General features: G+C 40.9%; 1 protein-coding gene across 9 annotated transcripts in view; it reads left to right on the forward strand.

The window, feature by feature from the left end:
- LOC119170885 (uncharacterized) overlaps positions 1-13,701 on the forward strand; it is a 60,467-nt gene that overhangs the window by 25,958 nt on the left and 20,808 nt on the right. For 4 of the 9 annotated variants that reach the window (XR_012893654.1, XM_075886471.1, XM_075886470.1 and 1 more), the window contains 2 exons: positions 93-246; positions 10,860-11,816. Coding sequence is in view for 1 of the 9 variants with exons in the window: in XM_075886469.1 (XP_075742584.1) it covers positions 93-170 (78 nt within the window). In the remaining 8 variants the exon portion in view is untranslated. Of the gene's footprint in view, positions 1-92; positions 247-10,859; positions 12,166-13,701 lie in introns of those variants that run through there. The other 5 variants (XR_012893653.1, XR_012893655.1, XR_012893656.1 and 2 more) reach the window with 3 other exon arrangements.

Below are 13,701 nucleotides of genomic sequence, written 5' to 3' on the forward strand. Positions count from 1 at the left end.
CAGCCGAGCATATGCAGCACTGCTGCTGTAGTTTTCAGTGATGTTGACCTGCAAAGATGTGTTGTGCCTTTGTTTTGTCTTTTCCGTCACAGTGGTTCCTTACTCCACATGAAAGTGATCCGCAAGTGTCATTGCCCTGTACTGGCTCGTGCTGTCAGTTCTATTCATGATGTTAGAATGGAGGCTTGCAGCTGAGTGCGGTCAAAGAATATGGTTTCTCAGAGAGGATTCGAAGCATTTGCAAAGGTGAGTATAGTCTTTGAGTGCTTGATAACCTTAGTAATGCATAAAAGGGTTATTTATTTATTCATTCATTTCAGTACCTTCAGGGTCCGAAGGCGTTATATATATAGGCTGCATGAATAGGTATTCTTGCCGATGGCATTTTCAGTGTGCGCTAGTACTCCCACGCTTGAATGTTGTGGTTGGAGCTGAAGAGGAGAGCCTCCCACTGAATCTCATGGCCTTTGATAATGAGTTGCTGCATGCGGCCATGCGTGCTGCGGGGTGACAGAGGTAGTGGTATGCTTGGCTATTATTGCTGATACATTAGGGAACTATCGATACAACAAATCTCAGAGGACCGCTAAAATAATTTGTTATATTGAAAAGTCGTTATAGTGATATGTGGGGGGGGGGTTAACGTCCCAAAACCACTATATGATTATGAGAGCAAAAAAGTCGTTATAGTGAAGGTATTAAAAAAAAAAATGCCAGGCCTGCGCAGAAAGCGCAGCGCAGTCACAGCGAAAGCTCGAAGAGCGGCCAATCAGAGCCTTTTCCAAGCACTCATTGGGTAACTGCAGCAAGCACACTTGGTTGATGCCCACTACGATATTGATAATAAATATTTTAATGTAGTAGGCCAGCATTCGCTTTGCTACTTTTCGTCATTATTCTGAGAAGCATGGTATTCGCTGGACTATTTGCGAGGAATTTCGTACCAATTGTTAATGCAGTGGCTGAGGACGATGAGAAATTATGCCTGAAGTGGGTATGCGCCACAGTTAATAGTCGAACAAAAACAAGCTTTTGTAATGGGTTGGACCATTGCATGACCCACTCGTTACGCAATTCACATTGTGCGACGATTGCGTGTTCTTCCGCTGTTTTAAAATGCTTTATAAGTCGTATTAACGCGATTGCTGTCCTGACATCAAGCCTGCCTAAGGCAAGTTTGCCAACAAGTCCCAAGCACCGGTGTTGCTCAATGATACAATACTGGGCTGGCACCCAGCGGACCTGGGTTCGAGCCCCATTGTGTCATAAGTACTAGGTTTTTTTTTTTTAAATTATGTGCTATGTGGTTACGAACACTGGCGAGGGCACCGGGCAACTACGGCGCTGCACGAGACCAGAGTTGTGATCTCATAACAGCTGTCGCTGTAAAATTCGTGTAAAAATTGTAAATGCAGACACGTGAGTCGCCCACCTGTGCTGTGTACACATTCGCGACCGTGTTATGCTCTTCGAGTAAACGCCAAAAAAACAAGGACAAAATATTACGAAAAAAATGCACGTTTATTTGAGAAAAAGTGCGATCTATCCTGGGGTGAGCAGGTTGATTGCTGAAAGACGAGCTCTTAAATGTGCGCATCCCTCTTACGCGCTGCGAAGCATCACCATTAAATATTGAATCTTCACGTTGGTTTGCACACGCTGCTTGAACGCGTCTTCGCTCTCGTTGCCGTTTCCTTATCACGACAAATGATATAGGTCTTATCGGTCGTCAGCTAAGCTCACATGCATGCTTCGTCGTCGCGCTGTGTGTAGTGTTCGAGTAATGCACAAGTGATCATCGGCGACTTTGTTTGATAGGTCACTCGCGTCGCATTTTTCACTGTCGTAGCATTCCTTTCATGCTGCTTTTGGAGCTCATCTGAAACGTTCAACCCAAAGTTTAGCCGTGGAACATGCATGCCGATCAAGCTGTCTGACAAAAACAAAGGTAACAAAGCGAAGCCCGATGCAAAAATCAAGTACCAGGCAATGGTGATGGCAATAGGGCTATGAAACATTTGAACAGGGTAGGCAGATGGAAATCTGCGGGTGCTATGATGATGACGATAGTGGCACGTATGGAGCTGGGCATTATTTTCTACAGCTGTGAGTAACGTTTTCAAATTGCTATTCGTTATTTTGAAGTTTATTCGTTATTTTGAAGTTATTTTGAAGTTTACAGTACTTGAGATGCAAACAAAATGTTTAGGGACCTTTTTCACTTGTGTAGCCTGTGCATGCACATTGGCATTAACGAGGCATACACCATGGTTTTTGGTGGGCAGGAGTCTACAGAGTGTCATTTGGTGTCGCAAGCTTGCAAATGTGGCTCCCTTATAAAAGTCCCAACGCAGGTCTCCGAGATTGTGTCAAAGCAGGGTGGGCGATTGCTAAAGCCAAGGGTCACTAGTTTAGCTTTCGGCATGATTGAAGGCACCGTTCAGACTCGAAAAAGCTCATTTATAGAAGTGCTTCTGCTGTACCCATAGATGCGCACAAGGCTCCCCCTAGTGGAGGCTAAGGTGCCTCGATGCGCATGCCTTTACTTCCAGCACGGAGGAAGGAAAGGTAAGGAGAGGGCATGCCCAGCCAGTGCAGGGCGTAAAAAATGTGGCGGAAATTACGTCACGCGCGACCATATTCACTAGGCACAATGGCGGCGTTTTGTTATTGCTGATGTAGTGCGGTGCGGCATCGTTCAGACGGTCCAGCGGCGGTGTGCGCGTTTTCATGGGCCTCGCACCTAACCGTGGCATACTGCAGGTGTTCGACAGCATCCATTATTTGTGCCGCATTGTTAGCTACGCGATTTTCCCCCGGTGGTGGCTGTAACCAGGTGTCTGAACTAGAAACCACGAAACGAGCGCGCGTATACATATTCCGAATTTACAGCGTCCGTCAAAATTATGCTGAAAAGCCATCATAAAAGATAACGACTGTGCTGAAGAATTCGTTCAATGAACGCCTTGCAGGTTAGTGACAGTTATGCGGTGTTGCTTCTTGTGACAACGGACGATGCATTTGCGGACCACAGGCCCTTATTAAGACTGTAATCTAATCTTGCTTTTCATGTTCCTGTACAGTTACCGGTTGGCACAAATTTCGGTGCATGGTTCGTCACGCGGCAATGTCCGAAAGATAATCTTTATTTTCACAAAGAACACATCAAATAAAAAAAAGCTGAACGTGCAACTTGCCGTGTTTATCGTTAACGCCCGTAGAGCAAGAGTACAACAGCCATACGCTGAGATTTCGTTAACCGTATCGCGGCAAGTCAGCGTGTTGAAATCCGTTCCGTTGGTTTCGGATAGCACCGACGCACGCGGCGCGCAGGCCACGTGCTTTTTGAGACAGAGAGGGAGTCGCGCCTTCTGCTTCGCATTCACATGTAAACAAGAGAGGAGAATTCGTCAATATGGCCGACTTCCGGCTTCAAAATAAGTGACGTCAGGGCCTCTTCTTACCTTTCCTTCCTCCGTGACTTCCAGGGTGCAGACGCTTTTTGACCCACTCTGCGCCGCCATTTCTTCGCAAGGAACCATACTGGTTAAAAGATGTCAGGCGGAGTGTAGTAGTGGCTTGTGCGATGACAGTGCTGCAAACATGTTGGTTTTTAGTTTAATGAATCAGTTCTTAGACCACTATGACTGGCTACTGTGGGGCACTCGCTTACATGTGAAAGGCCAACAAATATTTTGTTCTTTTCATTACAGCGAGCAAATAAAAAAAAAAAACAGAGGTACAGGTGAAACACTGCTGTTGATATATGACAGACAGCCCCAACAAGGTCATACTCTTGTAATATTTTTCGAAGAGTGTTTACGAGTAGAACGGCTAACTTAGTTTATGGTCGATGAGATTGCATAAAAGTCCTAGACCTATTGAGCTAATTTACGCTTAGATAAGCCTAATTTAAAGATGTTAGTCACGCCTGAGTGTTATAGTCAAGTTAATGAATACTATTCAATAATAATTCTGGCAGTAATCAATACCATTTAAGCTACTGGATAAAGCGATGTTAAGCTTAGAAAAAGCCTAGTTAAGCCCAGCACATCCTATCTTAATTGGGACTGGACAAGTCAATCGCACTAATAAGTGCCATTCAATACCGATCAATGCGAATCAGGCCAGATTAGTGTGGATATGTAAGATTTCACAAATATGGACAAAATAAGATGGCCTTGGGAATAAACATGTGGTAAGTTACACTGCAGTGGATTAAATGAAAACTATTAGTTGGATTAAGCTAATGCAGAGTGGGCTAATTTGGATTGAGCTAATCTTGAATAAAACAATTTTGATTAAGTTGAAAATGTCTAGCTGTATAGTGATACTGAGTGTGGACCGATTCAGCCAACTTGGATTAGGCTATAAAAAGATAATCTGGAATAAGCTCATCTTGAACAAGTTTATTTTGAGCAAGTTTGAGACAAGGAGTCTCAAACGTACAGCTTGCAAACCTCTTGCGTGTGTCCCGCACATTGCTATATTCGTCCTATAATTTATTCATTTTCATAGTAAATACGTTCATGATCAAAGCAGGTATGATTGATCGAAAACATTGTTTTCGTGAGACACCCCAGGTGGTCATATGTGTTGACGTGTAACCGTGAAATAAAAACAGTATCCAGATTTTACCCATTTTAGAGATCAGTGCCAGCATATTGTTCGATGGAATCGTGACTCAAAATATTAAGAAATGACTATTATATGAGATATGTGAAAGGTTTTCTTTTCAATGGTATTGTTTGCTGACAATGCTTACAGACTAACTCCCACTCTCCCCCTCTTTTTCTACTCTTACATTCTTCCCTGATTCAGCCCTTGCAAGACTAAATTCTGTGCCTGCTACTTGAAATTAGTTTGTGCTGGTTTATAAACAGTTAAATGACTGAGTATGGCCACACCAAGCCGATCTGGATTAAGCCAACATAAACTTATCCTGAGTCTGATTCAGTTGATATTACCTAGTTGGTCAGATGTTTGACCATAATATTATTCAGATTTTTACTGATGAAACAAACTAATCTGAATAAGGCTAATCTTGAACAAGTCAATTTTTAATAAATGTAAATTGTCTAGCCAGTTTAATAACTGAGTATGGCTACAATAAATCAATGAGAATTAAGCAATTCTGGAGTAAGCTAATCCTGAGCAAGCCAATATTGAGTAATCTGCAATTATCTCGCCGGCTTTATGGCCAAGTATAGTTAGGTTAAGCAAATTTGAATAAGTCCAGATCAGCTAGTTTGGAGAGAGCCCACCTTGCATCACTGACAAACATGTTTTAAGAATTTTTAATTATTAGGTGTGATGTTATACAACAGTTCCTGTCAAAATAGTGCAAAGTTTAGACATTCCATTGTGCAGGTCTAACCAGGAGCTAACCAATTTTCGCATTCATCAAGCTAATAGAACAGCCACTAAGACACTGTGATGACCAGTCATTTATGTTAGTCATACGCTAGAATGCCATGTCAATATTACCACACATCAAATCAATAAAATGACCATTAGAGCTACATGAATGGGTCATGTATTTGACAGTGTACATAACAGGCATGGCATGATTTTCAAGTTATGACCAGTCATATATGTTCATCATGTGCTTTTATCATGCACTTTCATCATGCCATGTTCATTTTGGTATACATCAAGTTAACCAAATTACAACTAGAACTTCATGACCAGGACTTCTATATTATGGCATACATGACAGCCATGTCATGATTTTCATGCAATGAGCAGTAATTCATTTTTTAAACAGTCATGTCATGTCATTCCATAACTTCATTCTGCCCAAAGCACAAACTAATTATGGCAAACAGACACTTCACTTTGCGGCCATATCATTATGGAACACAATGCCATTTCTAATGAAAATTCAAAAACCACGTAAATTTTGCCATGAATTGAAAAAATTTTTTGTTATGCGACACTCACTCTTCTGCCTAACCGGTTTCTCCCTCGCCATGTCATTCTCTTTTCAGCCTCTCATTGTTGTTTTTTTATGTCATGCTATTTATATAGAAGTATATAAATGTATTTTATAATTTATTTTTCTGACTGCTTATAGTTGATGAGAGCGTCATCATTTATATGTATCTGTAATTAATTTTTTAAACCTTGTATTCTCTTAGTTTCGCTCTGTTGTTGCTAACCAAATACTTGTGTTTACATTTCATAGGAGGTCTCATTTCAGTGTACACTACGGGACCTCCTTCTGTATATTATTTTTTTATACATCTTAATATGAAATAATAAAACTCGATTTGATTTGATTTTGATTCACATTTTAGTATACGTTGAGTTAATCAATTGGCCGCAAGAGCGCAAATACCTGTGCTGCTAGATAGGCAGATTGACTAATAGATATGCCCAAAATGTGCCTTCGGTTTGTGATAACTTGTCTCGCTTTCAATAATTAGTGCCTGACCTATTGGTCACTAACGTTATGTGTGCAAGCCGTTGTGTGTGTCAGAATTAGTAAGCTGGGCCAAGTTACCGTGCATTTCACTGAAAGAAATTCATTGCTGCATGGCAGGCAATGCCAGCAAATGGCACCGTTTGAACCAGTATGGCCCCACAAAGGCAGTCTCTTGACCCTCTGCCATAGGAGCACATCAAGGTGCACTAGGGGAAGGTTTGTCGCAGCACCCCCTCCCTCCCTATTATGTCAATCTATGAAGCTGACTTATTAGTTGGTGTGACCATCAGCACACCCGACACAATTTTGACCAAGGTGCATCCAAATTTTGATACATGGGGCCTATGGGGAGTTTCACAACTCTGCCGATTGAACAACTCTGTTTTAAAGCGACATCACAGTACATCATGGTGCAGCTGCGCTCGACACAATATGAGCCAAGTCAAACTAAACTTGGGTCTCCCTTTCCAAAGGTGCACTGAGGGAATGTGACTGATAGACAGGGGTTCACTACGTTTATTTTTGTTGTTTGTTCCCTGATGCTATTTTTGTTTTTTGTTTTTTAACATGAAAGTGTTCTATTCCGTTGTCCACTATGGCTCTGCTGCTGTATTTAAATCATGGATATGATGTAAAATATATACTAACAGATAGCAACAAAAAAAATGAGAAGAAATAGTTCCATAGCCGGGTGCCAAACCTGTGACCTGTCGCTCTGCAGTGCAAGGTGCGAAAGCAATTGGTCATGGAGCAATTGGTCATAGTGCAGCATGCTAGCAGCGAACCATTTATGTACACCAGACACCATTGGCGATCCTCAGAGCTCAGCTACTTCAGTGTGTTTTTGTCACTCGTACAGGGATGGCGAGTAAGGCATTCTCTAAAGGTTGTCGCCTTGTGGGTTGCGATCCGTGCGTGCCTCTAAAGGGCATGCCAGAAGGATGTAACTCCATGGTTTTTCAGTCCTGTGATTGCAGCGATCCTAATATGTTTTGGAGTTGTACTACCGACGAGCATAAATGAAGGGAATTGCTTCCTTTATTATTTATTCTATCTCTATAGGCGAAAAAAGGGCATTTCTTGTTACGTGCCCATGTATGCTAGGGCCTATGGTGTTCCAAAGGCTGCGTTTACCACTGTAAAGTTTGTTTCGGTGAAATCCTTGCAAGCTTCAGTGAAACAGATGCATGAATGTATTTGCGCCGTCATCGCAAATCATTCTGTGCTAATTGGTGTCGAAATTTTTTATGCCTCACTGGCATAAAATTCTTTCGGATTTCGGTGAACCAAAGCACGATCTGCATGTTGCTCATTTTGTTTTTGATATGATAATAATAATAATAATAATAATAATAATAATGACTTTATTTCGCATCAAGGATACATGATGCAGGAGACCTGCAGAAAAAGCTGGCGTGATGCCAGCTTGACAAGGCCGCAGGCCCCCCTTCCCCCTCCCCGAACACATCGCAGCAGCGGTAACACTTTCATAAAAAACATTCGGGATCATACGCGTAAAATAAACAGGTCTATGACAAGAAAGAAATCATCACTGTACATGTGTGATAAAACGAAACGTCTAATGCTTAAACAACAACGACAAAAAATCTATTTCAAAAGATGCAAAAAATGTTGGCGTATTTGCCTTAAAAAAAGGAAGCATTTGCGTAATACATCCGAGCGAAGCATACAAACATGTATACGACAAAAATGAGCAATCGACACTGTACAGGTGTAACATATTGGTACATATAATGCTATAAACAAATAATTTCGCAATGTGAAATACAGGCGCATTTGCCTTGCAAAACACAGAAAAAGCATCATTAAAGAAATATGCCTAATTTATTGCTTTGGCAACACCACAAATGCATACTCATTTCCTAAAACAGAAAAAACAAACAAGACACCAAAAAACATATTGTGAAAAAAAAACACAAAAGCAGTATACAAAATACACGTCAACAAAAACAAAATACAAAAATACATTCTTTGGAAAATTACAAGTAACAGAAACGAGTGATCATGACATCTGGAGGAAATGATTCCGCAGTTGTTTAAAGGTGATTTTTTCTAAGTCAATTTCTTTATCCCTAAGTTCATTTAGTAACCTTGGAAGTTTATTTCCCAACGATTGAAGACCGTATGTGGTTCTAAAGGTTCGAACAGTCCACACTTCATTTTTCCGGGTATTATACTTAGGCTGGTTGAGTGTTAAATCTGCCAACTGCTTTAGAAACGGGTTAGAGTTTTTTATGTCTTGCTTATATTTCTTGGACAGAAGAAAATCATACATTTTTATTACTGGCATTAGGTTGTATTTTTCAAATAAGGGACGAGTATGATAAGTACGTGGCACGTTCTCTACCACCCGTACAAACCTTTTTTGCAACATATGAAGTTTGTTTATGTTTTCTTTGGAAGTTAGAGCCCAAACTAGATGGCAGTAATTGATTCTTGATAAAAATAAGGTATTGTAAATTAACAACAAAATATTCCGAGGAAGCAAGTGCTTGTTTCGGTACACAAGGCCGACTACCTGAGAGACCTTCGTAGCTAAGAAGTGTATGTGGTGATGCCATGATAATGTTTCTTGAAGTATTATTCCTAATATTTTAAGAGAAGGGACTATCTCGACAGGGGTGGAATTTAAAAAGATCGTTTGTTTTACAATTACCGCTTTATTTTTAGCATGAAATACCATAGCCTTATTCTTTGCAACATTTATTTTTAGACCGTTTTCTCTTGTCCATTTTTATAATCTAATCAGCAGTAGATTTGCATGTGTTATTAATTCGTTCACTGATTTTTCTGTTAAAAATATATTCGTATCATCTGCATATATTATAAATTTTACGTTAGAGGAGATGTTCACGATATCATTAATGTAAATATTGAAGAGGAAAGGTCCCAAAATGCTTCCCTGTGGAACTCCTGCAACGTGGGGGTCCTGCATATGTGGGGGTTAACGCCCCCAAACCACCATATGATTATGAGAGACACCGTAGTGGAGGGCTCAGAAAATTTTGACCGCCTGGGGTTCTTTAACGTGCACCCAAATCTGAGCACACGGGCCTACAGCATTTCGCCACCATCGAAAATGCAGCCGCTACAGCCGGGATTCGATCCCGCAACCTGCGGGTCAGGAGCCGAGTACCTTAGCCACTAGACCATTGCGGCGGGGCTCGTTTTGTTTTTCTACGCTTGCACGGCATATGAGAATGTTGTTGCCTTAGTAGGTGTGTAAATGAATTGAGCATACACGTGCATGATTATATAGTAGTACATACTGATTGTCTGCTTTGCGGCTTGAATTTTACATGACATGCAAGGCAGAGCTTCTCAAAATTAATCCAATGACTACATTTGCTACACACGATTGTTTATACTTGTGTTTTTCATTTTATGTATTTCGATCGTGAATTGCATTTCGATGCTGCGTTCTGGCTCAATACACGAGATGCCACAAATATATTTGTGGCAACATATACAGTAACTAATAGAGCAGTGTAAGCTTCTCCGCACTCTTTTTATTGCCTTTAATTGTCTGTGTTGAGTTGTTTTTCGTAGCATGCGTTATTAATATTATTGTTAATATTACATTACTATTAATATTTTATCAATCTATCTATGTTCACAACTTAATGAAGCTCCCATATGCTTTTGGCTTTAAGGGAGGGTCTATATACATTCATAGCATGTGTTGCTAGTACTATGTAAATTAAGTAGTCACTACATAAATACTACACTTGTGAGTTTATATTGATGCTATTTAAATAAATCAGTTTCGATTTTTTTTTTCGTCTGGTCTCACATGAATCCATGGGATATTGCAGAGGTACTTGTAGCAAAAAATATACAGACTAAGGAATTTATGCTTTTCTAATAATAATAATATGTGTAATAATACAGTGCTTATAACCTTTAATGTATACTTCAATTTTATCCTTTCAGTCTTAACTTTAAGTATACTTACGATTTACCCAAGAATGCAGTTACATCTAAAAGTTCATAAATTATTTAACAATGTAGGCTTTAATCTGCTAGTAATTTATTAATGGTTTTGTGTTATGGTTTTTTATTAAATATTTATAGGAGAGTGTAAAAAATCTTTTGGTGTGGGATGGCTGCTATTGTCTGGAAAAGTATATTTTGGATTAGGAAAAAATGTTGCCACCAAACATTACTATTGCACAAATAGAAACATGTAACCACATCTCTTAATAATTACAGATTTTTTATTTAAAGTTTGCTTTCAGGATTTATGTTGTCACAAAAATCAAATTCAGGAAGAAAGAGTTGAATTGTATCAGATAACACTTATTTCAAATGGAGATACCATCTGTCACTGAATACTATCTTATCTGCACCTGAAAATGATAATAAATCAATTCTAACCCAAATACTGTACATGCACACGTTGATGTTCCAGATGTTGTGCTTGGCTCTTGTATGGGAGAAGGGAGAACCTGGCTCATTTACCACCTCGTCAGATCTACAGCTGCTACGGCTGTGCTCTGTTCATTTCACCAGCAGAGACTATGTGGACCCTGGACAGAGAAGGCTTGTGCTGTGCCAACAGTTTCCATCTTTGTTTTTAGCAATGTGCTGTGACACATCGGAAGTCTAGGTGGGAATGCTGTAAAGTGAGCATACTACAGTACAAGCTTTTGTACCTCTAATATCCATTTACAGAAATGTCTTGATTCTCGATATGTGGAATGAACCTGTTATCATGACTCGGTATCTTTAAGATTCTTGCACAGAATAATGCTAACCCATAGTGTTTATTACATGCTTATTGGATATACCTACAGTACCCAAGTTGGGCATTATCGTTGAGGAAAATTTGTCATATAATATTATAATTAAATATCTCAAATCAATAATATCAAAACTATACACTGTATGTAAAGATATCATGATAAAAGATACAAGACAATATTAATAAAACTTAGGTTCAAGATAAAGCTAGCTTAAGAAAGTCCATTGTGCTGACATTTCATGTAATATTTAGATGAATTCAAAAGAAGTTTTCTATGGCAGAAGAGTTTGGTTCGCGTGCTATATCATTGGGAAGAAGATTCAATTCTTCAATTGTTCAATGAAAGAATGAAAACTTAAAACCTTGATACAACATTATTAGGGCCTTAAATTTCTTGAATTGTTGTATCTCTTTGAATGATAATGAGCTTGTTTTGTATATATGTTTCTATGGATCTCCGTGTTACTACTGTAAAAATTGTGCAAAAGCTTCAGCTTGACTAGCTTTATCGGTGTGGAAAGTAATTTGCGGTCGAAATGCTTAAATCTGCTCTGTGTTCAACTGTTGCAGATTGTCATATGAGCCTTCGACACTGGGTGCATTATAAAGAAAGTTGAAAATATGCGTCATGACTCAAAGCGCATGTCCAGGTGGGAAAATCGAAGCGACTACGTGGAAATCTCTGCACGATTTGACGGTGCGTCAGCAGCAGCTACAGATGGTCACACACCCTTGCATAACTACCTAAAACAGCAACTTCCTCGGAGAACAGTGCCCTGCTCTAATTGCTGACAGGCGGTGGTGGCTATTTTTGGATAAATCTTCTGTGGTTAGAGTGCGGGCGTTTATTGCTACCAGTCACCGAGGGCACTCAACGTGGAGCGAAGGACTACTTAAACGTGTGCTGCAGATAAAGCCACTGGTTTCCGGTGTCGAGATGCTGTTGAAACGCTTACATCTGCTCTTTCTTCAGGTTAGTATTTTTTACCCTTATAAAGCCAACTCGCATGCAGAAAAATATTTGGCACCGGGATCCACATGGTCACTTCAGCTGCTTCAGCTTGGGTATTGCTGTGTTGGGAGCTGGCTGGTCCCGACGAAGCAGAAGAAGAAGACTGCCGACGGAGACATACGCGGCCGGCGGGGACGCCGACCAGCCCGAACACGCGGGTTGGCGCGAAACGCCGAAGGAAAGAACAACAACCGCACTCCACGGTTACCCAACACACACACTGTCTTTATTTTACAGTCGCCTTGAAATTCTAGATGCCAGAGCGGCGCCCCCTGGCATCCTCACATGTCAATCCAAAACCGAAACCGAAAACGCAGAACACAACAATCATCCCCTCCTCGAAAAAAAGCACACCTATACACTGTTTATATTTATACATGCTCGATACCAACATATTTTACAAGGTATGTACATTAGAACACATGAAAATTCAGAGCACAGCACACCGAACTCACACACTACAAGTCCTGAAAATGCACTGACAAGCAAGAAAAAATGTACACAACTGTTCGGAACAAGAGTTCTACATCACGTAGTCTTCGAACCGACGCGGCTTCTGCCGCTTCCGCTTAGGGCAGGCCCTTTTGGGTGTAGAATCAGGTGTCTCTGCACCTTGGCCACTTCTGCTCTGATGTGACACATCAAGAGCAGTGGAAGATTGTGAAGGCTCTGAACGAGCGTTAAAATTTGCGGTCTCATCAGAGCTCGCAGCATGAGCTTCGGAAGAATTTTGCGGACCGGAGTCCGGTTCAACGGTCTCCGCCGAATTCGAAGGTTCGAAGTGAACCGTATGACTTGGTGTACTTGAACCAGCGACACCGACTGGTAACTCCTCCCCCCTTGAAGAAATGCCTGTACATGGAGGCCACATGTAATAATCTGATGGATAGTTGAAAGGCGGGCAGAACGTGATGGGAAAAATTTTTAGGTGTTGAAGGCGAATCCGTATGAAAAATAACAAGGCGCGAAGCATTCCAGATGTTACCATCACTTAAGCGAAAAGAAGTGGGGCTAACCTGGCCCAAGACTTTGTAAGGACCCCGATACTTGGGGCGCTTGCCTGGCACACGAACCTTGACTAGATCGCCAGTGCGAACTTTGGACTGCTTTGCACCTCGACGGGTGTCGACATACTTTTTCATTGCTTGTTGACGAGAAAAAACTCTGGTACGGATTTGATCAGGAGAAGACACTGCTATGTTACGAGGCAAAGAGACTATGTCGAGAGCAATTCGCGGTTGCCTACCGTGGAGAAGTTGAGCAGGAGACACTCCAGTGGTGCCTTGTGGTGTGAACCTGTACGAAGCTAAACATTCAGTCAAGACTTGCTTGAGGGGACGGTGCTCTAATTGGGCGATCTGGATATGTTCCTTCAGAACGCGATTAAAGCGCTCGATTTGCCCATTTGATTGGGGATAGAAAACTGATGACCTCAAGTGCTGAATTCCTCGTTGTGAAAGAAAAGCCTCGAAATGTTGGGACTGAAACTGTGGACCA

The sequence above is a fragment of the Rhipicephalus microplus genome, chromosome 2 (assembly GCF_043290135.1).
Source record: "Rhipicephalus microplus isolate Deutch F79 chromosome 2, USDA_Rmic, whole genome shotgun sequence".
NCBI classification, from domain to species: domain Eukaryota; kingdom Metazoa; phylum Arthropoda; class Arachnida; order Ixodida; family Ixodidae; genus Rhipicephalus; species Rhipicephalus microplus.